Here is a 27,261-nt window from a genome sequence, read left to right on the forward strand (position 1 = left end):
GTTGCGTTGAGCTTATAAGGGTTGTCCATGACATTACATTCTAAGGGGGGGAGGGGGTCTGAAAAGGCGTGGTCATATGCGACGAATGGCATATGGAAGAATACGAAGCCCACTGAGCGTCGTCAAATAACACCAATATTGAATGCACATTTCAAAAATAACATATTCTTTAACACCTGTTTACTCCACACTACAGAATTGTACAGAATTGAAGGGAGGGGGGTGTAAAACATCTTCATATGTGTGACAATGGGGATGGAGGGATTTAAAGAAAGACCAAAAATTATGACATTATAAGTAAAGTCACTTGCCGAAACGAATGTTCTATCTCTCGTTCACGATAAGAAAATACTATACGTACAGTATCCATTTTTTTAACGACCATAAATGTTACGTTGAACAATCTGTGGAGGGAAAACGACAATGATATTTGTGCTCGCAAGGTGACAAGCTATGTTGTGGGTACTACAATGGACACCACCATAAAAGAGGCAATTAGTTTCATCGTCAGTAACCTTCATTTTTCTTATATCTTTCTTGATTTTGATTCTGTAAGTACTTTTCAATCGTTGACGTAAATGACATTTTATTTCTCTATTAGCTTTTTTAAATTGTTTGCAAAAAGAAAATATTCTATTTGCATTCTAAATGTGCTTGACGGTTTTTTGCAATTATCTCAAGTGTTTACTAATATTATAATATAAAATTGTAAGTATTCTACGTTATGATAACCCCTTGATATGCGAGCTTATTGTGCTGGACAAAGATTGCCGATTAATCAGCGCAATGCAAGCATGCGTGGCGTCATGCCACTCTTATTGAAATAATTGAGTTTCCACTGAATTAATTGAATTAGCATTTACCGGGTGGAAGTCCATTTTACAATAGTTATATTAAATTATTATTCTGAATTATGATTCCACAGAATTTGATACTCGTTTAGTTTCCGGCTAATCTCCGGTTTTCATACCATCGTTTACGTTGGGACGAATTACAGCACCACTGTAGTTCGCCTACAGACATCTAGCGTCAGAATATGAAGTGTAAATTTTTATACGATTCACTGATAATTTACATACCTTGTTTTTTTTATAATTTTAATCAACGTCTCTTAATTTCAATGATAAGAAAACTTAATATAACTAAAAAAAACACCTTTATAGAACGTATCTACGTTGAAGGATCACTTTCATCTTATTATTCTATGGTTATTTTTATCAATATCTTGAACATGTATTTTAACTTGTTGACCGCGGAGCATTTAATTACTATTTAATTACCGCATTTAAATAACATGCTAATTTTATCGAATGGCCAATTAATTAGTGTACAACAGGTGTGCCGTCCACGTGGAAAGGATTAAATACCCAATAATTCAAAGATTTAAATATATATATTTTTATTGAATTAAAAAAACATCGATTTTGATTATTTTTTATTTCAAGTTGAGTCGAGTCGAGTCGACCTTTAGTATGGCCATTATCATTATTAACGTAATAAAAACGGCTATCGACTAAACACAAAACAAATCAATAAGTTTTGTCCACAGAACGGATTAATAAGATAGAAGTTCAAAAGCCAGTCACCATAGACGGAAACTTTGAAATCCAGTTTTCGTTAATGACGTAATCATGGTTAGGCCATAAAACGCAAGAAATACAAAGCCCGCTTAATGACCTCAAATATTGAATGCACATTTCGTTTACTTGACAAACTTATCCAATACAGACATATCTATTGAAAATAACATACCCGTGTTATTAATTTATCCCATATTTTTACACACTCGAGAATTGTACCTTCTTACAGCCACACCCAGAATGAAACCTACTTCCCTTATTTGTGTTCTCTGGTTTTGTAGTATTCATGTAGTAGTCGGTTTTAGTGGGTTTCGCCGGGTTTTATGCATATTTCACAATGACGAATATTGATATTATATTCCTATGGAATGTTAGTTACTAGTTAGTGGTTCCAAGTTCTAAAAAAATATTTGGAAGGTTCACCCACACAAAAATGATTGGGAATCCCTGCACTAAGTATGCTTGACCAACGACGAATGATAATGATAGTGTGAAACCTAAAATAGCCATAGACTAAACTCGAAACGAATCACAATTCAGAATTCCCATTGTATTATGCTTTCCTCTATAATAATTGCGTCAGTCAAAAGTGAACTAAATACTATAGGCCGTGTCCACTGTCTACGAGATCCTGAGGGCACCCGGTGCGGGGCGTCACCGCGTCGGCTAGGTGTTCTTGCAAATGAGATAGGATATCTTTTCGACGGCATAGCGCAGGTTGTTCTGCAGGGCGGTGGTGCAACCATTTTCTTCGATGTTGGCGAATCGGTAGGTGGAGAAGTTCTTCTCCACGTCTATGTAAGTCACTGCCGACATCAGCGGACATAGTATTATCTTGGAGTGATCTTGGAAGTTTATCTGAAACAAAACAAATTATGTTTATGTTAATCCTCTATCCTGCTTAAACGACAATGATATTTTGGCAGGCGACAGAATATGGGGGAGAGCAATATCAGGGGTGGCTAGAAACCAACCGCGGGCTGTAATGCTAGTGGTGATGATATAATGGAAACGTGTACCATCTCAATACAAAATTTAGTATCTGTCTTCCCTCATATATTTTCCTACAACTATTGACGATCTACTGAACGCATTTACTAACATAGTATTATATTACGATTACCCATAACATCATCAATCTATGCACAATTCAACGAATAATTCACAAGATTTCCGGAATTGCCGCAATCTGATGGATGCAGATTAAAGTCCTGCCAGGCGTTATATTTATTTTAAAGATTTATTTCAACAGGTATGTCCGTGGGGTATTTCCAAATAATTATGCATGTTCAATAAAGAATGTTACATTTTTAAATGTTGTGAATTATTCGTTGAATAAAAAACGTGGTTTTCACTAAAAATTATCTCAAAACAAAGTATTGGACTACACACCAACTTACAGAAAAACAATGTCATTGCATTTGCTTCATTTTCGATCTTGTATTAACGATGTTTTACCTAATTACTCTTCGTCGTGACTCTCATTGACTGCAGATCGTGATCTCTCCTGAATTTGTAGTGTGTTCCGTTCTGAACCAGCTTTCTCCTGTTTTCCCTATTCTCTACAAACCTTGCATGGATGCCATCAGTTTTACACTACAATCTTACACTTGGTCACTCCACCTCATTGACGTGTCTCTTTTACGTGGCATTTTCGACCAGAGCAAATAATACATGTAACACAGGCACAGAGGTTAGCCTCCCACTGATGCGCAACTCTTGCAGTATCAAGGCATTGGTTCTATCCACGACACCAGTTGTCGCTAACACAATTCAAAAACGTAAAGCATTTTCATTGGCTCATAATATACCCGATATATATAAGAAATTGGAAAACACCAATGGTTGCAATAGCAGTAGTGGCAGAATAAATCAAAAGACGGCCTCCTCACCTGTACTGTTCCATTGGTAAGTTGCATAACTACGGCTGTGTTTGTTCTGTACCATTCGTGTAGGTGGGGGATCCGGGATAAGCTGTCAGATTCACGTACAGGTATCGATGCACCTACAAACAAACAAATCAAACCTGAAAATTATAATATGCCCAAAACAAAAATGTTGAAAACGAACCATATTTTATGGAGACGGAACTAATGTTTTCCGTAATATCTTTACGGGAATATTCTGGCAGCCTGTAATTACACAGGCAGGAGTATTTCTCAACATCTGCCACATATTTTAAATTAAAAATCGGTTCGCCCATCTTTAACCTTTGACTTATTATTGCTAGTTTAATTCAGTTCAGTGCTAACCATATTGAAAATATGATAATATGAAAAAGAAAATATGATTTTTCATTGAATCTACTGATATTGGTATGTACCACTGTTTAATGGGAGACTAGCATGTCGCGTCTCCTCGGTTTCAGTTGCGGACGTTTTAAAACTGAGAGATACCAGTCTTGCCGTCAATGAGCCGCCATTGAAATACATTAGCTAGATACTGGAGTTTCAGTCTCGTCTTTTTCGAGTATTCACGTGAGCGGATGGCCTTACAGTCTGAATATTTGCATCACCGGATTACTTTGTGAATAATGTACAACCCTAAGAAAAATATGAAATATGACAGAAATATTAGACACATTCATCAATATGTTTCAATTGTTGGAAGGACATTTCTCAACCGTATTACAATCGCCGACCAGACGTGGATTCTTATGTACCCGAGAATCGCCTGGCTTATTTAACTGTGTGTACCACCTTTAAGAGACTACATAGTAAAATCGGATGCAGCATTTATTACTGACCTGCTTTCATGAGGTGTTCGCTCATGTATCTTCTGAAGTAGGTGAGCAATTTCATTTTCTTATCGAGGTCTTGCGGGTATTCCCGCATATTCATGTATGACTCCTGGCCAGATCTGCTTATGTAGTGGACATTGCTGAGAAAAAAAAGCAACCATAAGGCATTCGATTTGACACAAACATGATCCTAACAAAGTTTCATTCATGCCCACGCACACAAACGCAATATAGTAGACCACTTTAACCGCAAATTCAATTTCTTACGCACAAAGTACGTCAAGCCAATTGCAACATCTCCTCACGATCGGCACCTCTCTGACTATGACTTATTTTTTTATAATAAAGCAAGGTTTATGATTGTTTATGAAAGACTATAGGATGGTGCACTTTTAACACTACATTACACTGAACTACAGAAATATGGCCCAACAATCATGTAATATGTTTCAACAAACTTTCAATGTGTATAATAAATTGAACCAATAAACAAGAGTGGCTATTGTTCGGCCAAATGAAGCTGTGTTTCTCACATATAACGCACAGTAGAACCTTAATTTTATCATTATTAACATAACTATGAAACGTTATACCATCATGTTGCTTCTCATTATGGCTACCAAATTTATTCACAACATAAATAAACATATTTTCTACTAAATTAACTAAAAATAATTAGCACTAACTTTATATTTTAAATGAATGTAATCATTCAAATCAATATTTACCGGCGACGTTTCCAAAAAATATTTAATTCAGCTGTAGAAATTCTATCTTACTCTAATGCATATTGCATAGGTATAAGCGTGCCGAATGCTTTCTCATTCACACTTATGGTTCGTTTTTGTTCAGGCCTTGACCAAAACAATGCGTAGTGACAAAAGACATCGCACAGAAATGCGCATCAAATTTTTCACTCTTGATTCTGCTTAAAACCTTGATTGAAAAACTCAACGCTTGCGCCCGAAAGAGACATCGTTCCAATGATTATTTGAGATAATGAGCCACGGAAGATTTCAGATCTTGTGAACAATGCATAGTCTTAAGCCAATATGAAAACAATTGGTCGATTCTGAAGTTTAATACACCTATCAACGTCATTTTTAACAGAATGAGGCTGTGAATTTGGTTCTTCTGTCACATTGTAGTTACCATAATTTTTATTTTGTGATTACTGAGTAAATTACATAGATGAAGTTGCAGTTACGTCGACTACATTTGTGCGCAGGAGAAATAGGGAGAAACTTACGCAGCGTTTGAAAGCATTATGAGTTTGGTAGTGTCATTGAAGGTGACTCCAACACTCTCGTCGCACAGCTGGTAGCCGAAGCCGTACTTGTCGGAGTAGTCCACCCACTTGCTCACCCACACCAAAGGCTGGGCTGCCGGGTCGGATGCGTCGTCTCTCATCCGACCATTCACCTTACCGCCAGGCTACAATTCATCACAAACAGCTACATTAAAATTATGAAGGTACTCTTTTATATTCATATTTATTTCAACACATTGTGGGCATTACGTGTGAATGTACATTTACTGCGAACAGGATACCACATTATTTTCGAAGATAATTCAATTTCAATTAATTTTTTTAACATATTGTGGACATTACAAATTATAAGTTTGAGAGGTTCACAACAACATGACATCAAACATTATAAAGAAGAAAAGTAATAAAAATGATAAAAATGAAAATATGGAAAGAGAACATAATATAAACATACAAAAGCAGTGAAAATACAATTATACATCTATAGAAGTTCAAAAAGGTACACCGAGTTTGCTAAGGAGACCCTATTTCAAGAATTTATAAAATAGTGTCCGCCTAAACTCACCTCACGCATGTGGAATATATTAACACCCGAAGCAATTTGGTTGAACATAGTTATCGCCCTCCCAATTGGCAGGTTGGTTCTGCACCTTAGGAGAATAAACAACTGATGCTCTCTATTTCTAAGATAGTTATCAGGGACAAAGGTCAACACTGCCCAGAATGGCAGAATTCTCATTTATACCTCGTATAAGTCGAAAAGAATACGTAGCTAAATAAAGATCTCTTCTAAATTGCAGACTGCAGTATGTAAGCATACCTAAGAGAAAGTTGGATAAAACCACAAAAATATCAATAACAATTAGCACTATCATCGTAATTTTCAAGTCATACCATAGCCTGAATATTATAGTTCGCCTTGGTTAGTGCAAAGGTTTTAGAAGGTTTTTTAGAATTTTTTTTAACTTTTGGTTCCAGTGAAAATGAAAGGAGGTTCGATTCCAGTAAGACGAAATCATATTTAAAAAAAACATATTTATGTGTATGCTGGTTACCTTAGTGGCTAAAAGGGCAACGAGCTGTTCTTTGAGGGATTCTAAGTGTTCTCTGTACTCGTTGGTCTGCTGTTTCACAGCCTTCATTGCAGCAGAATTGGGCGTCATGGGTTTACCGCTGCCCTTCTTCAACGGCGAGTCTACGTTCATTCTTTCCACTAAAAACAAACAAAAAAAACACATTGATTGAACCCTATAATGTATGTATAGGTACTATAAATAAGGCCCACTATAAATAGCCGAGCCTTGACACGAAACTGTAAACTTCAATGGTAGTGCTGGATAACGCTCATATTTCAAATGCAATATGGTAAACTGTTTGTAGAAAATGATAATTGTAGCATGCAATGCAATGGTAATAACTCTGTGTGCGAAAGGAAGAAGGCGTTAAGTCTTAAATCGCTAATTTTCAGGACAGCCAAAAGAAGATTAATTTTTAGACCATTTTGTATGGGAACTCCAATGTTTCTATATGGAATTTAGTAATTCAAATGTGTTGATTTGATTTATCCTTTTTCTCATTTGTGCATACATAATACATACGTGTATTTGAGACCGTCCAACCTCATTGGGTCGTATAGTACTGACATAAAATTCATGTCTAAATAAAACACGGTTCTTGTCGGCTTACACTTTACAGGAAGCCAGAAGCAAACAAATTTTGAAAATAGCCTGATTATTTGCTAGGTTAGGTTTTCATTCACGAATTCATGAATTTTGCCAAAATCAGCTATGAAAATTGAATTAATGTTCATATTGAATCTAATAAAATTGGAGACCGTATAGTATACGGTCATCTCTTTCCGATAAGAAAGCTCACGATGAAATGTTTTACGTACAATTTACATGTAACCATGTGTATGTTGGGTCACTAGTGTGGTGTTCGATGTGTGGGTTGAGGATGATGATAATGAAGTCTACGATGTAGCAGGGTGTGATTTATTAGCAGCGTATCGGTACAATAGTATATTATACAATGATAGTACATATCGTCACCGTTCAGGCAAAAGTCACCAACCCTAAAAACATAGTTTTGAGATATCGCAATTTGAAAGTTTGAAAATGCAGGAAAAATCAGATTTTAATGTTTTTAAGGTTTTATCTACATTAAATTATTTTCTCATGTCTTCTTAATAATTTCTTTAAGGTACTTTTACTTTTTGATGCTAATTAAAACATCTGGAAGGTTTTAAAGGAGGCAAGGTAGCTCAAATTATGGTTTGGTGACTTTTGCTTGTTAATAATCTGAACAATGTTAGCCAAAAGAAGCATCAGTAAAACTCACCATCCATAGTATAGTGACTTTTGCTTGTATATTTATAACGAAGGATTTTTTTTTATAGAGTCAATAATGTCTATTCACCTATAATGACTTTTGCTTGTTAAGATTTTATCGAAAGTCATTTAGTGAAAAACAAATAATTCGGATTTAAGCAAAATTTTACTAACTAATGTACCGAGGTGAGTTTTGCATCTTAAAGAACATAATTTTACGCTTCGGGTGACATACTCAACTCAAAACTGCCATTTTCAGGGTTGGTGACTTTTGCCTGAACGGTGACGATATAATCTACTGAGATAGTTACGAGCTAGGTACTTGGATTCGAGTGACATTTAGATAAATTATTTTTTGTTATTTATAGAATAAAAAGTAACACATTAACATTAAATTCTGGTACATAATCATATTGGACTAATTATAGAGTCAGCGTTTTAAATCGACTAGTTTGTGAAATATTATTTGTTATTACAGTCGTAAGAAAATATGATACTATGAAAAATGATTATTCGGCTAATACACCGTAATGGTATAATGTGCTGTGATATGATGTAATAATACACCGTCTCTAATTTCGCCAATCAACTTGCTGACCTAGCTAAGAGTTGTTTGCTGGAAATTGATTCGCTGGGAATATATTACTGCAGAGTAATTTGATACATTAAACAATAGATATTTGATCGCTATTACTCTGCAGCTACATGTATTATGGTTCATTTACACCCTTTGTTAACTCATTTTTCGATTTTTAAGATTTGTCGCCCTCTTCCTTTCGCCCACAGAATTTTATATATAATAATAACAAAATGCAGTCAAAAATCTGCATTTATTACAAACAGGTTTACCGCATTGCATTTTAAGATAATCAACAACTAACAATACCATCGAAATTTAATGCAACGACCTGAATATAATTGCTTGATGTATACCATGCCAACCTAATGTGACACTCAGCGATTGAACAAATACAATCATAGTGATCATGGTCACCCTAAAGCCTGTTGGATCGACAAATTCTTCACGTACAGCGCATGTACGTAGCAGTGAAAAACTACAGACCAAGAAGAGTGGAAGTAGCTTGGAGAGGTCTTTATCCAACAGTGGATACCACAATAAGGTACCATAGATCGGGCAGGAAAAATAAAAAGACCTACTGTTGACTTCTGTGTCCGTGTGCCCTCCTTAGTTGGAGCATACGGACACCAAACGACTTCTCCAAGAGACCCTGTAGCCTGCCATTTTCACAACGTTTTTCTTAGGTCGTATTCTTATTTGTCCGGTGGTTGTTTGTCAAATACAAATCTTGCAATCGATTTTTAACTAACTTCCCGACTAGCTAGACATTTGAAACTTTTAGAATATATCAGAACACGATGCCAATGCATTTTTTAATACTTTTAGCCATCTTTAAGTAGAATTGAATTCATTTTTAGTTAATTCTGTTTTATATAAAAAGTTATTTCGATACCATTATTGGTTGCTAGGGGTCCTAGCAACTAAATTATTAAATAATATATACGTGCGTTACTATGGAAATCAATATGAAATGACATTTCATTATTCAGTATTTCTATCAAGTACAATTTTTTTTGATCGTTTAAGGCGAAGTCTTTGGCTCAATTTACGATGAAATGTGACTTCAACGCCATCTAAAGGCCCAAAACCTCCCAAGGCCTCAAACCTCTACTCTGTGGAGGCCCATATGATCCTATTAGGATCGGACATGGTCGAAAAAAAAAAAACTAACTATATCCGAGATAAAAATAAAGTAAGACACGCAACGAATTGAATAAAAAAGAAGTTGGAAGTAAGAAAAAACGTAAATAAACATGGGAACAAATCTTGATAAGCAAACCCAAGGACAAAATAAGTGATAAATAAAAAAAAAAATTGTAAAACATAAGAAAAAAATTTAGAATTTGAGGTAAATGCACATAATTAATAACACTGATTACATAATATTCTAAGAAAAAGACAGAACGTTATTTCTTTGAAAAAATCTAATGTCGATTTTAACGAAAAGTGCAAGATAAAATAAAAGATAGTTATATTTATTTTACCTATAAATATGTAAGTGAAATGGATTTGGAGATATAAAAAGAAACCTTTTTGGCCCAGTGGTTTCTAGGTGTGGACTTTTGTAATTCCCTGAAGATCTTGAATAAATAATTTAAAATTATCAACACCTATACCATATTCCTAGGTATCTACTATGATTGAAAAGTAGATCTTAATTTATTGTATTTATGATTGCTTCGTAAAAAAAACAATATTTACGGCTTTATGATGTGGCAGATAAATGAGCAACTAAATAGTGATCCAAATATTATGAAAAGTCCCAACTATCAAAGCATCACGGCATAAAATTAGTAATACCACGGTTATACACAATTTATTGTACCTACCTATTGTTATAATTTTCTTAGTTCATTTAATCGTTGTTTTAATTTAATTTATTTTAATTCAAATTCATCTCTAATGTGTTCATTCACTGAATTGTTTACCCTATCTTTTGCAAAGCGTATATTCTATACTATTTTCAACATACTAAATTATCAACCTCCACTTTTTGATAGGACGACAGACAGTTATAATAGGCACGTAGATAATAATTTTAAGGCCGTAGACAGTAATGAACGTTCGATGGCCCAAATATAGTACAATAGTATGTATGTTATTAAAGTTAGGGTACAAGTCGGTTATCCTGGGTACAGCGGCAAACACATTTTGAAAATAGCCGATATACTAGATTATTTGTTGGGATTACCTAACCTAACCTAATCTAACTTAATCTAACCTAAACTAACCCAAACTAACAAATAATCCAGTATATCAGCTATTTTCAAAATGTGTTTGCCGCTGTATCCAGGATAAACATATAGAACAAAAGTTAGTGAAGTGGAAATTTGTCGATGCTGTTTTGATCGGATTAATTTGTCTTTGAATGATATTGTGACTAGAATTTTAACAATTCTTATTATTTTTGACATTGTATATTGTTCATAATTTTCGCGACTACCACATGAATAGACGAATTTTATTTACTTATAACATTTTAAACACTTAACATAAATAGGGAGAAATTGTACAGTCACTAGACAAAGATTAAATTTGATGTGTGTCAGAAGTATCTTAGGCATTTTCGCTCGTATGCTTTCTTTATATTATTATGAAACTATATTTATTTTAAAATCGCTTTATAAAAGGTAGGTACGTCAAAAAACAGTAATAAATATCTGAAATAATTACACAACACTATTTCAAAAAGTGGAGGTTGATATATGATCGTCCATTGTGACATATGCTCCAATATCGCAAACAGAAAATATTATTGACAGAGCAGAATTAACAGAGTGCTTGCCTTCGTACCTGACGAACCTTTATTTTCAATGTATGTGTGTGTGTGTGTGTATTTTATAATCTATGTAGGTATTGTTTCAAAAATGGTTCGATTCAGCACATGACGATCAAGTCTTGTCAAATATTAATTTTATTTACAATAGATTCGTTAATATACAAAAATACAAGATTAAATTTAAATAACTCCCCTAAAAATTAATAAATAATATTTTTAATAGAAACACTAAGCGTTTTTCGTCATTTATTGCGTCTAAACCGAGATTTTTCGATTTTAATTACATGCTTTCTAACCTCTTGTTGGGTCACTAGTGTGGTGTTCGATGTGTAGGTTGAGGATGATGATAATGAAGTCTTCGATGTAGCAGGGTGAGATTTATTAGCAGCGTATCGGTACAATAGTATATTATACAATCATGGTTACGAGCTAAGTACTTGGATTCGAGTGACATCTAGATAAATTATTCTTCGTTATTTTTACAATAAAAGTAACACATTAACATTAAATTTTGGTACATAATCATATTGGCCTAATTATAGAATCAGCGTTTTAAATCGAGTAGCGAAATGAAATATTATTTGTTATTACAGTTGTAAGAAAATATGATACTATAAAAAATGATTATTCGGCTAATACACCGTAATGGTATAATGTGCTGTGATATGATGTAATAATACACCGTCTCTAATTTCGCCAATCGACTTGCTGATCTAGCTAAGTTGTTTACTGGAAATGGATTCGCTGGGAATATATTACTGCAGAGTAATTTGATATCTTAGACAATAGATATTTGATCGCTATTATTCTGCAGCTACACTCTAAATCGATGTTTTTTAAATTTGAAAAAAAAGATACAAGGATATAATAAATTCCAATTTCCGTTTAGTGTTTCCCTAGGTAATAGATTTTCGTACATTTTTATCGTAATTTTGATAATAAAACACACGTCATTCATTCTTGCCACCCGATATAAATGTACCAAATTTGACACGTATTTTTGGAATACAGAACTCCACGATACTTTTTAACCACTTGACTGTTTATCCCGAGCGAGACTCGGGCGCGGATTTGCTTCCCACGTTGACGAGCCCGAGTCTCACTCGGGCGTTTTTTTTCTCAACTTGCCAGAAATGTTTATCACGAGCTACATTCGGGAAGTCACTACACTTGTCACAAAGTTTGTTATTTATTTTAACTGGTATGTGAGTGATATATGAGACATATGACATAATAAAAGTTTTATTTACTGCCGGGCAGAGCGGGCCTGAGCATATTACGATTTGTCAATGACTTCATTGTTCATTCATAGTTATTTTTGTGTTAGGTATGTCGCATGTTATTGTAATTTGAATTTAGTTACTTTCGTTATTTTTGAGCACATTTTAGACGTAAGTTCGTAAAAAATAAGTATATATTATTCATACTTATTTAGCTTCATTTTAGTTACCAACCAATACCACCTACGGCGAATAAAGAAAGGCCTACTAGACAGTGCAAAGTATACTGCTCACATAGGAATGAAAACGGCAAACGAATACGGAAGGAGACGAGATACTACTGTCCGGATTGTAATGTAGGGTTGTGTATTGAATGTTTCAAAATTTACACTACCAAAAAAACTTATTAAATTATTTCCGTAAAATTTAAAACATTGTAAACCTACATATCTGTTGTGATAAAATGTAAAAAAAACATATAAAAAATTTATAATAAAACGTTGAAAGAAAATTTGTCATAAAATTTTAAACATTGTAAAATATTGTAAAAAAGTGTTAATTTAATGTGAAAAAAAGTAAAACAAACATAAAAATAATTTTTTTAATAAACTGTTAAAAAAAATATCTGACAATTTTTAGACACTCTTTCTCACCAAAATCCAACTGGTAAGTGGTTAATTTTTTATTTTATTTTTCTCATTACTTTTAAATATATATTTACCGATTAATAAACTTTTCTAGCTATTTTTCGATAACAACTTTACCTAGAGACATTACCTTAAGCTAGTCGAGTTTATATGATTCAACAGAAAATTTAAAAACGTATATAAAAAGTTATTTTTATCTTGTAATTATTATTTTTTTCGTCATCCCAGATTGGGCCAGCATCCCATAGCCTCATGATGGTATTCGGCGGCCTTCAAGTAACTTTAGATGTTGCTATACCAAAACAACACACTTTTGAAAAACTGTAGATGACTCTCTTAATAAATCCCCATATTCGCCAAAATGTCGCATTAATTCTTCGCTTAGCGACATTTTTTTTTAATTGGCTCTACAATCGTACGTGGATCTGGGCAACTACAAGAAAAGGTTTTATAACAGATTTTTGTTTTACGAGAAATGGATGTTACATAGTGACTTGCTTATCCTATTGGGTCTATACTCTGGATCCAAAGACACATTGAAAAACAACACGTGACCCGGGATTTGAATCCAGGACCCCTGACATTATAAGCCTGACGCGTAGCCGCTTGGCCATCGTGGGCACTATTGACATATTATATGTATAACCAGTGGCGGCTCGTCCATATGCACTGCGGTACTGCAGCACCCCCAAGCAAATTCAATTGTAATATTATAATATACATAAATTTATGTATATTATATGAAAATATCAATATTATTAATCGTGTAATCAGCTCGCCCACGCATCGATACATTCAATGTTCAATAATATTAGCATACACCGCAGTAGGTACTTGATTTTGCACAGTACCGATTTCAATAGAATATTCTCGAGTCGGCGAAGGAGGGCGGCGCTGGCAGCGGTGCTCGCAAATGGAAGCCTAATCGGTACTGCGGATCAGACAGACCGGTTTCAGCATTTCTCCGATTCTGCGTCGCGAGTGAGCACGCGACGCAAATATAGCTATAATGATTTATTAAAATTGTTAAAATTTATTTCTGCAAGCAATTTATGCAAAGTTGTTTATTTTAATTATTTATGTATTTAATTAATTTTGATGTTAATAGTAAAATATAATCCAAATAAACATTTATTTTTGTTTTTAATCAACTGCAGCACCTCCAAATATCTTATCCACGAGCCGCCACTGTATAAATAACTAAACTCAAAATCCCAGAATCTAAATTTTTCTGTTTGCAATCCCTAGTTATTACTGCTTGGCTGGCAAACGTACCTCCGTTAACTTCGTTGAGAGGCCTCCTCTGGTTGGTGAGACTGTCGAGCGCCTCAAGTTGGTCGAAGCGGGGGGCGGTAGTGAGGCAGGAGGCGGGCAACGCGGCCGGTAGGATCCCCGTTACCAGGAAGTCGTGTTTCATGAGACGTTCAACGGTCGGCCGCTTGTTGGGGTCCACCTGCAGCATCAGCATTATCATCCCCACCGCCGAATTGTTCAATGTCTGTGGCATCCTGCAATTTTACATGTGACGTGAATCAAAATTATTTTTTTTTCCTTTATACAATATCCCTGAATGTAAAACGGTTATATATATGTTACACCGAATGTGCGAAATTGACTATTACATGAAATGGGCAAAATTTTGGCTAATTCATGTAATAGTCAAGCCTGTTGCCTTATTCATGAATTAGGTAATTTTTCTGCTGAGTAAATGAATTCGCCACGGTATGTAATTCTTGAACTGTCAACATGACAGAAGAAAAAGTAAATTTAATACGGATGGTTTTATTAGTTATAATTGGACATAATATAATATTATTATTATTAGGTTAGGTTAGGTTTTGTAATTCTGAATTTAATTATTCAACTGAATGTCCATTTTGAGATTAGCTATCAAGTGTCAACAAACTATCACAAACATTCAATCGACCATTGCACAATTGCTAACCAAGCACGAATCAAATCGCGAAAATACTTTTCAATAAAATTCTTCCGTTATCATATTATAGTTCTAGAATTTTTTTGCGCATAGTAAATGGATATGAACGTAATTATATTATTATAATCAATGACATTTAACACATTTGTTTAGTTGCAAAGAACACCACGGAGCGCGATCATCTATTTTGACCATAGATAATATAAATGTACATTTTGACCAATGCATGAGCATTTCATACATTTAGTTTAGTTGCAAAAAATACCACCGTAGCGCTACTATCTAATTTGTCCAAGACATGAAGTAGGCAGAAAAATTACTGCCGATTTCACGCACTCTCCAGATATTTTGTCTAATTCATGAATAAGGTAACGGGCTTGCATTTTTCATGATTTAGGCAAAATTTTGCCCATTTCATGTAATATTCAATTTCGCACATTCGGCGTAACATATATAATGCTCTAATTACACTGACAGCAATGGTGAAGACTCCATACTAAGCGATTATTTAAAACCCACCTTCTTAAGACAAATAAATTTAAAGACATTTCAAGGGTAAAACATACCAACAGAACTAAACTTTAGGATATACAATAACACAGATATTATATTGTGACCAATTCTATCGAATCTTCTACTAACACATGTATCGAATGTGAGATGGAATAAGGAACAGGCAGGGTTGGTTGACTCCAAGGAATAACTCAGAATTTGGTGCGTGAATGAAATGAACCCTGGTTTTATTATCTCCTTCAAAAATTAATATTAATTTAATTATTACAGATAAGTGTACAGATTATAATTTAGCTGAGTGAAATCACGATTATGCGTTCTGATGGATTTACGAAATCGATCGGGCGAAGCTGAACGATAACCTTACGGTTAAATCTTTAATAAATGACTGACATATTGATTCATAATACCCAAACAATAAAAATTGATATAATTTGCAGATAATTTTTTTTACCGTTAGTAATCTAGATGTGAGATGTCACGAGTGTGCGTTCTGATGGATTTACGAAATCGATCGGGCAAAGCTGAACGATAACCTTACGGTTAAATCTTTGATAACTGACTGACATATTGATTCATGTACTGTGTGTTTTTATAGTGATTCGATACAATAGAAAATGCTGCTATCACTACTTGAATTAAGCACTTTTTAATAATTAAGCAAGATTGATTTTATACAAATAACTTTTGTGCATATCATAGCAAACTTAAATAGCATTATTTATTACTTTGCAAAATTATTGATTAAGTGAATTATTAAATTATTTTTGCTAAATTAGCTTTCTGTTGAAATTTCGATTGACTCGCATAAATCGCTTGTTTTGTAATCTTAACAATATTATTACTTTGTAATTATAGATTAATGGTTTCCTGCCAAGTCATGCGGATGGTAGGGTATTCACCCTACACATGCATACAAAGGCTTGCGATAATCCAAAGTTTTTTTGTATTGTCATGTTTAAAATAAACATCACCTACAATATTAATTAATTTAACTGGTCACACCGACTTATCTTTGAAGGAGCTATCTTCGCGAGTCGTGTGGACTAATTTGGCGCTGTTGGAATTTCCGGAGACAATGTCAGGTCGCGTTGTGTGAGCGTAGAAATGAGACTTATTGATTTTGTCTGCCGCCTAGTACAGTCGTGCTCCGTTTGAGTTTACCCAACATTAATCATGGACGTCACTTAACGGAGCACGATGCAGCTGTCGTGTCAGGAGTCTCTTGTCGTTTCAATCACCATTCTTCCTTTATTGCTTTTCAAATTTAGCCGCTTGTATAATGTTAGTATTTCAAATTTCAGTAGCGAGCTGCTTAATAACTTTTTAATGTAATTTTAAATTATTGTCTTTGCGATAATATAGTTTCTGTCAAGTATAAATCGCTCTTTTATTTATTGTTCCCAATTCTATATTCCACACTGTTTAAAGATTTATTATCTTTCACGGTCGTAAGATCGTGTGGCGTCCAGAAATTTATTATGTACATCCTAAACCATGGATTGCGCGAGCCTTCAGCCGTGTAATTCCTTTTTTTTAAATTAAAATTACAGTTGTCACTTGCGAGATTTCTGAAGGAATGCACAGTTCGGCTGGAAAAAGATCAGGTAACTTCACGGCCCTTGTCTCATTCTCATACTATTAACTACTTTATCTTTACTTATTTCTAATCTAGAAACCCTGTTATTTTGTTATTGTGACGTCAAAGATCACAATTACAAAATCTTTTTACAACAGTATGGTGTTTGATACTATTTGTACTTGAGATCCCAGGATCCCCGTTGCACGTGACGAACGCGTACACCTACTAGCGTAACTAGCGACTCAAAACGTCAAAACAATAAGTACGCTGGCCAGCGCCATTACGCAAATGTCTTGGACGCTGAAACAGCGATTAATATTGTATTGGTACCGCAGAATTTTAAGCAGAAGGCGAAAATATTGGATTCATCCATTAGGCATAATATCCATGCACAGTGGATCATTTATCGCAGCAAAACTCATCAAGCATCCAGCGACCGGCGTGCGCGCACTGACGTCTAGAGTTAAAAATGGCTGGCGCAGTCTGGCGTGTTCTCACCGCTCGCGACATCCAACATGTTAGAAGAGTCGACAGTCGACCTGTCACATTTGTTGTGCAGTAGCATTCAGCCAATCTTCGAAGCTCCATTTGACAGCATGTGTTATGATGATAACGATGACGTCACATCAACAATTTCAACATGTGGCGAATTGTGATGTGCGAGCCGACTTACAGAAATAATATTTCTTTACCTCCCATCCATCAGTGGAATAGAAGGATTTTTAACAGATACTATGAATTAGTATTCCATGCCACCAATAAATCCCTTATAACCCCTATTAAGGTGATGTCTCTAGGTAAAGTTGTTATCGAAAAATAGCTAGAAAAGTTTATTAATTGGTAAATATATATTCAAAAGTAATGAGAAAAATAAAATAAAAAATTAAGATGTATCGTGGAGTTCTATATACCAAAAATACGTGTCAAATTCGGTACATTTCTATCGGGTGGTAAGAATGAATGACATAAGATTTATTATCAAAATTACGATAAAAATGTACGTAAATCTATTACCTAGGGAAACGCTAAACGTTAATTGGAATTTATTATATCCTTATATATTTTTTTTCAAATTTAAAAAACATCGATTTAGAGGTTAGAAAGCATGCAATTAAAATCGAAACATCTCGATTCAGACTTAATTTATCGCAAAAAACGCTTAGCGTTTCTATTAAAAATATTATTTAATAATTTTTAGGCTAGTTATTTAAATTTAATCTTGTATTTTTGTATATTAACGAATCGATTGTAAATAAAATGAATATTTGACAAGACTTTATCGACATATGCTGCTAACGCGGAAATAAATCGAACTATTTTTGAAACAGTACTTGCATGGATTAAAAAATACATACACACACACATACATTGAAAATAAAGGTTCGCCAGGTACGAAGACAAAAACTGTGTTAATTCTGCTGTCAATAATTTTTGTTTGCGATATTGGAGCATATGTCAATGGACTACATATATCAACCTCCACTTTCTGAAATAGTGTTGTGTAAATATTTCAGATATTTATTACTGTTTTGACGTACCTACCTTTTATAAAGCGATTTTAAAATAAATATAGTTTCATAATAATATAAAGAAAGCATACGAGCGAAAATGCCTAAGATACTTCTGACACACATCAAATTTAATCTTTGTCTAGTAACTGTACAATTTATCCATATTTATGTTAAGTGTTTAAAATGTTATAAGTAAAAAAAAAACGTCTATTCACGTGGTAGTCGCGAAAATTATGAACAATATACAATGTTAAAAATAATAAGAATTGTTAAAATTTCTAGTCACAATATTATTCAAAGACAAATTAACCCGATCAAAACAGCCTCGACAAACTTCCACTTCACTAACTTTTGTTCTATATGTTTATCCTGGATACAGCGGCAAACACATTTTGAAAATAGCCGATATACTGGATTATTTGTTGGCCTTAAAATTATTATCTACGTGCCTATATAACTGTATGCCGTCCTGTCAAAAAGTGGAGGTTGATAATTTAGTATGTAGAAAATAGAAGTTATTATTAGTCTCCATAAAATATAGGGTAAACAATTCAGTGAATGAACACATAAGAGGTGAATTTGAAAATAAATTAAATTAAAAACGATTAAATGAACTAAGAAAATTATAACAATAGGTAGGTACAATAAATTGTGTATAACTGTGGTATTACTAATTTTATGCCGTGATGCTTTGATAGTTGAACTTTTCATAATATTTGGATCACTATTTAGTTGCTCATTTATCTGCTACATCATAAAGTCGTAAATATTGTTTTTTTATGAAGCAATCATAAATACAAAAAATTAAGATCTACTTTTGTTACTACAACGTTCTGTCTTTTTCTTAGAATATTATGTAATCAGTGGTGCACTTACTTCAAATTCTAAATTTTTTTCTTACGTTTTACAATTTTTTTTTTAATTTGTCATTTATTTTGTCCTTGGGTTTGCTTATCAAGATTTGTTCGCATGTTTATTTAGGTTTTTTCTTACCTCCAACTTCTTTTTTATTCAATTCGTTGCGTGTCTTACTTTATTCTTATCTCAGATATAGTTAGTTAGTTAATACAAATCGTCCACTCTGTGGAGGCCCATATGAACCCATTAGGATCGGACATGGTTGAAACGAAATGAATTGGGATGTCTATATAATATCGACATTGTCATAATTATAACTACAGTCGAACTCGGTTATTACAATCTCGGACATAGCGAGATCTCGGATGTAATGAGGAAACAGTCGTTGACATTTGGTATATGATTTTCTCCGTACATTTTTATTCACTGTTATAACGAGATACTTATCGGATATACCAAGCTAAAATACTGGTAATGTGTTGATCGTTTAAAGACATTTCGACCCTAAGCAATAAAATCCGATCGGACAGGATGCCGCCGGGGACAGATTACGTTTATGACACTAGTTAAGTGTCTAATTGTTGTTTTCGCCGACAATAAAAATACCTATTCTCTGATATAACGAGTACCGCTTATAACGAGCACATTCAGCCGGTCCAACCTTCCTAGTAATAACCAAGTACAACTGTATATTCCTTATTTTGTTTAATAATAATTCGAATGGCATTTGTTTTGCTATTCATTTCATATCATTCTTTTATTCCACCTCTAGTAGAAATTCGATGTAATTGTCAATTGTACAAGATTAAACTCAATCTTATAAACATTTGTACTTAAATGTTCATTTACTACTATAAATGAATTTTACTGTAGAAAAATATTTATATTAATTCGTATTGACAACGTAAAAAAATCTGGTTCATTGACTGGACAGGATACCCTTGTATTGCCACTGTAAAAAAAACTACGGTAAACAAAATGTAAAAATCATAAACACTTTAAATCAAATCAAATAGAATTGTAAATATTTTATGGGGAAAATATTAATTATAAATATTTTTACATAGGTAAGTAAATATATAATAAATTTAAATGCATTTTTATCAAGCTTATGATTTTTAATATGTGGCGACACACAATATTTTATTTTATATTTTATTGCCATCTGGTTGCGATCGACGAAAGTTTTTAGTAACACATTTTTAGAAATTCATGGTAGATGCCTGTAGATGCCTTTAGATGGCGTTGAAGTCACATTTGATCGTAAATTGAGGCAAAGAATTCGCCTTAAAGGAAGTATTACAGATCGTAATCGTAAAGACTGTAATCGCATGTTGAACACAAACCGGTAAGACTTCAACTAGCTTCATCAGGTGGAAAGGCTACGTCAGAATGCAGAGGAAAATACAATATGTAGTTACTTGTAATCACAATTCTTGATTTTGGCATAGGTATCTTTGAGCGTGGCCGTCTCGAAGGGGGGCTTCCCCACCAGCAGGGTAAACATGATGCAACCGATGCTCCAGATGTCAACCTGGTACGAGTGCCCCTTCTTGCAGAGGATTTCGGGGGCTATGTAGTTGGGCGTGCCGCACAACGTTCGCTTTCTTTCACCTAACAATTAAAAACAATTTATCACATTTTCATCATAATTTGATCGACTCGTGCTGAACAATCCATAAGACAACCAAGATATTAAAATATCTTCATTATTAAGATGATCATAAAAAAATCTTCTCTCGACCTTTAAGGTTCAAATACATTATCATCATGACATTGAGCTACTTTACAAGCTGCTTGTTGGCGAATTCACAATCTGCTTGTAAACTCGCCCAGTGTCATCATCGAACAAGCTAACAATTGTGAACAATCTACCGAGAAAAATTGAAAACTAGTCAACTTTACACGCTACACGCTGGCGTGTGGACCTACTGCGTCTGTGCAGTAAAGCGATGGTAGTGACCTCCCGGTAAAAAAAACCAACTACTTAATACGCCCTGTCAAAATTGTACCAAAAATGACGGTTTCAACTCGCTAGCGGCTAGCTAGTTGGCTTCTAAGCGAGTGGAAAGTTTTGTGTCATCATCACAATCACACTAGCTGACTCGCCCGCTTTTAAATTCGCCAACAAGCAGCTTGTAAAGTAGCTCAATGTCATTGAGGCTTTATGTGCTGTTACAGTAAGCTGCCGCTACGGGAAAAAACATGTATTATGTAATTTTTCTTGGTAATTTAGAATGCTATCAGACTGATGCTCCCATCCTATAGCACATTTTGAACCTTTAAACTTAAACGAACATTGTCATTAGCATCTGCCGAAATCGCCAGAACAACAATGAGGTCACCTCACGCGTATTGCGCTACATCATAAGCCGCACTAGTCAGTGAACATTTTTTTTCTATTTTCTGCAGGCCTGCACATTTTCGACTCAAGTCAAAATCGTGTGTTCTTTGTTATTAGTGGTTTTCTCTGTGGATTTTCTATCCTTTAAATCATTATCTATGACTGGTGTTTACGTCTATTATCTATGGTCTGCTGGTTGGGTTACCTGATTTTTTCATTAAGCTACATTGAATGGTGTCTGGAACAAACTTTGTCCATTTTTTTTGAAAAACCAGACGGAAACAATGCCATAAACTGATCATGTTGCTCATTTGATAGAATGTCAATGGTGATGATGTCAACGAGCTGTTGTATTCACATAGTCAGGCAAATTTGCTAGAATTTATCTATCAACATCGAAATAACGTTTTTACGTAACTTATTAATTTTTTTTATATTTTGTATACATTAATATTTACAAAGAACTACAATTTTATTAAATATTTTTCTTCTAAACTGGCGTTTTTGTTAGTCCTTGGTCCCAATTAAACAAGTTGTACCCCGACTTACGCAAATTTAACTTACACGATTTTCGTCGGACCCATCTATCACGTAACTTCTGGGTAATATATAAATAAATGTATAATAAAAAATTCCCTCTACCCCTGCCAATGCCTATTGTTAAATGGGCTTGACAACAAACTGTTAATACATAATTTTCTTCGATTCGTCCTTTGATCTACATATAAGTAAATTTAAGTTGTCCACTCACCATCATATTCTAACTTGGCGGCTAATCCGAAATCTCCAATCTTCACGTGTAGATGGTCATTTAAAAATAAGTTTCCTAATTTAAGATCTCGGTGGATGATTCTGTTGCTATGAAGGTAGTGGACTCCCTGCAGGATGTGGTTCATGTAGAAGCGGGTCTCGGGCTCCGTTATCGCCTTGCGCCTCTTGTGCAATTCCATCATCGACTGAAAAATATCAAACAAACAATGTTACTTTTTGAAGTATTTTATCAATCACCAAGGCAATTCTCTTTTTAAGGTGAAACGTAAGACACTAGTCTCTACTAAGAGCTATTTTGATAATACAGAAGCTTGATTGATTAGATATCAATAACAAGGACTGCAAGTGCAAAACTTTTTTGGGGGCAATTTCCCAGCCACCCAACAGTGTAAATCGCTTGACGCTCACAATGTAATGGAAATTAAGGCGGCTTTCGTGATGCAGTGCATAAGGCGCTGGCCGTCCACCCAAGAGTTCTGGGTTCGATCGCCGGTGAGGACACAATATTTGTGATTTTCTAAAAGCCTCGCTGTTTGTGATCGTTCAAAATTACTAACAACCACCTTATACGAAAAAACAAGGACATGGTTATCAATAATTCTAAAAAAAAATGTAATGGAAATGTAAAAAATAGCAAAACAGAAACCCAGTTCCAGTTGACACCTATGTTTCGCTAACTAAATAAAATTTCACTGACTCATTTACGCCGAAGTCAGCGGCACAACGATCGAAAGAGTATCGCGAAAGAAAACATGCGGATCTACCTCCGGAGGAAACATTCAAATTAATCAATCAATCTGACAATCGACAGGCTGCATGTGCCTGCATCGCCTGACGTGTGCCGGAAAATTCACACAAATAAAACTAGTGTCATGTGTAATAGCACCTTTCCCGATCCAGATTTACTCGTCAAGAGTGGTGTCTCATTGTGAGACATTGCATCCGGTTCGGCCATGTGCTACGGATGCCTCAAGAAACACGGCGGATTCCAATAGATACTATCAGCAGGGTGTATACGACAGAGCTAAAAAATGCTGACATGGCCCGGGAAGATGCAAGAAGACTGCTAGCGACAGGGGTACTCTATAGTAGAAGAAACGAAAAGAACAATAATGGTAATGAAAATAAATGCTCAAAATACTGACCCGTTTTTTACATAACTCAAGGACAATGTAAATGTTGAGGCTGTCTTCGAAGAAGCTGTGGAAGCCGACTACGTGCTTGTGGTTGAGAGAGCGGTGAATGGCGATTTCCTGAGACATCTTGTCCTTTTGGTTGGACTTGAGCATCAGCTTCTTCGAAACAATCTTCCCAGCGTACACTTCGCTCGTCCTCATGTCCACGATTTCGTAGCATTTTGCAAATCCTCCCTGAAATCGACAATTAATAGATTATAGACAAATACGTTGAAGAAATTTTTCTATATAAGACGGAGCCTAAATATTCTTTTGACCATGTACGATTAAGTAATAGGATTATATAGGCCTCCACAGAGTAGAGGTTTGTGTCAATTAACGTATTAAAATTTATTTTATTATTTTTTACATCTATTTACCAAATTGTACTCGAAGTATGACCAATAACTAGAACTATGATCGAAATTCACAGTTTCCTGTCCTAGCCTGACGGTAGTGGGCATGTTTACTAACCGTTCTATAATTTTACGCTATATATATATATGCTAAAACTACTATAATTTTGAAGGATTCAACTTGAAAAATGTTCCATGTACCTACTATAGTTTTTTTTTTCAGAAATACTGTAATATTTACACCTCTGTACTATAAGCACCATAGAAAAGGATGGTAACACTGTATGGGGACTAAGAAATCAGAAAGTTAAAAAGTTTCAATGCTAACAAATATTTTGAATCTATAGGTACAATTGGGCCGCTTAGTTGCCAAACCCGCTCTGGGCAATTTTTCAAAAAAATTAGTTTTGAATGTTCGTATGTGCTATATCGTTAGGTCTACCAGCCTATCGTTTATCTATTAGCGAGTTTTAATTTCCACCCTGCTCCTATTTAAAAAGGTGTCCGTATTATTTAATGAAATAAAAAGGGGGGGGAGGCGCCAAGATTAGATTTTTTTAAAAGGGAGGCGTAGTAACATAAAGTTTAGAAACGACTGCTCTAGGATATATATAACAGGTTACTAAATCCATTCTACATTGCCGACCAATCATAAGTCGCGATTCACACCATGATTTTTAAATCGCTATAGAAATGTCACAACTACTGTCGAACAAGATCTTCTTGTCAACGTGTTAAAACTGTGAACTAATAATAATAAGCCCCTCCTACTTTTAACTGCACTTCGACTACAACGACTTCAGGTTATCAACGAGTTGTCCACCTGTTAAAATTGTGAATTCACAAACCCCTCCTACTTTTAACCGCACATCGACTGCAGCGACTTCCGGTTATTGCCTAGATCTTCTCGTCAGACAATCAACATTATCGTAAATGCACAAAACAGTTTTTCATGACTTAATCGAAACTCAAAAAAACCAACAGAGCAGGTTGAGTGACTAAGCGACTCAATTATGATCTCCGAAATTAAGTTAAATCAAGATTACAATACAATTTAAATGCAAAACAGTTTAATTACGTCAGCGTCATAGATGAAGGTGTTTAATTTCCCCATTGCATCACTTGTTGATTAAATATGATACGAAGTAGTGACATGTCTATTTAATCCTGAATTTACCAAACGTGCCATGATAGATGATCAATCGGAACCAACCACGAGTATGAGGAAGTGTGAAACCAATGGGGGTTTAAATCATTGTTATGCAGCTAACTTCACGATAGTCAAAACTGACAATGCAGACGATTATTGATTGATGATTAAGCAGCAGTGACAAAATTACAAACCTTCTTAGGTTACTAATTATTTTTCGATTGTTTGTGATTGTTCATGTAAATATTTATTAATAATAATGGTTCATTATACAAAAATCTATTTATATTTGTATGCAAGACCGTTTTGCATCTCAGAGCAGATGTGTGAAGCTTGCTACATATTCGTGGGTATTCTGCGAAAAAGCACTAAGTCAAAATTTTGCTGTTTTGACTTAATGATGAGGTAATCTTATTAAGAGTACGCTCTATAGTCTACAAAAACACACACAGTCATATCTATAAAACTGGCGAAGATAATTTATGTTATAAGTAAAAAAGACATACATCAATTCAGAGAAAAGGCACTAAAAGGACTTAGAGTACATTTGCTTCTCTCATTCTCAGGCTATATTCACAAAATTCTGCGTGCAAAACTCGCAGTAAGAAGCAATATCGCAGAAAGGAATTCGCCTTTTATATGTATAAAACAAGTTAAGACCGTCCAAACTTTCAAACTCGATAATTATGTGCCTGCGATGCGAATTAGCCTACAGCTAGTCATTATGCCTAGTCCAGCCCAAAATACACCTGTATGTGAACAATGTTTTCCATTAGAGGTAGAATACATAAAACCCAGTTATTGAAATATTTGTAAAGTCTTTATACAACTTTTAACTGTTTTTAGACAATGTTTATTTGTTTACCGTACAGGTGTATCCTTGTCTGGTCTAAACATTCGAAATAATATGACATTACAATACCTACAGACTTATACGAATCCAAAAATGACAGTTGAAAAAAAAGTTTTCAAATGTACAATTAATTCAAATAATTATAGGTAACCTATTTGTCGTGGCCAATAATTAAAATATAATAAAATAAAACGACTTTAATAGCCTCTAGAATGATAATAATTGGTCACAGAGTTCTTTGTGATGTTTCATAATTACGTATACATAATAAATTATTACATACCTATTGAACACCTGTCACACGTAACCTTACTAAAATATGCATCTATGTAGAAGTTATGTACCTAGACAACATTTTAATAACTGTTAAACAATTACGACATTATAATAATATAGATAGACTGCATTGTTTTCATTTACCAACTAAATAAACACAGAGAAGTTAGCCATGATAGAAAATATAGAAATCTTCGCGATAGTATTTTTTTTAAATTTAACGGTTTTGATAACGAAATGTACAATACCGTTAAATAAACATTATTGAAAGCGCCTTTTCAAGTGAGTCAACACGAAATATCATTAGAAAGCCGTTTTATAAAACACAAAACTTATTTATGACGGAAACAAGAATACGCTATGTATATACCTATACACAAACCGATATATTGTATTACGATAATGACAATGAACACATGAGAATGTACTCTTAAAAAGTTAAAACTATGTATACGATCATTAGCTAACCTTATAAAGATGGTACCAGATGTGTATATGACATATCGACACGGTCTGAAGTAAATATTGTTACTAATTGAAGTCGAAAATATGATTTTCATTGAAAACAATAAATGTGACTTTGTAACACAAGTACTCACCTTTCCAAAAAATCTGTTGCGCTTATAAGTAGAATTAGTTTGGTTGTCGTGGATAATCTCTGGGATTTCTTTTTTATCGTCTTTTGGGGCCGACGACGACATTTTTATCGATATGTTTATAGTTCAAAACTTATAATTTCTGAGTAAAACACTTGCAAAGCACAGAGCTAAAATTCGCAAACGAGCCAGAA

At 34.3% G+C, this 27,261-nt stretch overlaps 1 protein-coding gene across 1 annotated transcript; it reads right to left on the reverse strand.

Moving 5' to 3' along the window:
* polo (Serine/threonine-protein kinase polo) lies at window positions 1-27,261 on the reverse strand. The gene is made up of 10 exons (XM_085951703.1): window positions 27,071-27,261; window positions 23,807-24,031; window positions 22,642-22,846; window positions 20,968-21,160; window positions 14,422-14,654; window positions 6,646-6,803; window positions 5,570-5,754; window positions 4,327-4,460; window positions 3,473-3,585; window positions 1-2,438 (listed from the first exon to the last, which is right to left on the reverse strand). The coding sequence occupies exons 1-10, from the start codon at window positions 27,170-27,172 to the stop codon at window positions 2,247-2,249; spliced, it is 1,740 nt and encodes a 579-aa protein (XP_085807829.1). The 5' UTR covers window positions 27,173-27,261; the 3' UTR covers window positions 1-2,246.

This window comes from Rhyacophila brunnea, unplaced genomic scaffold (genome assembly GCF_057557595.1).
Source record: "Rhyacophila brunnea isolate RB1 unplaced genomic scaffold, BYU_Rbru_1.0 scaffold_24, whole genome shotgun sequence".
Lineage (NCBI taxonomy): Eukaryota > Metazoa > Arthropoda > Insecta > Trichoptera > Rhyacophilidae > Rhyacophila > Rhyacophila brunnea.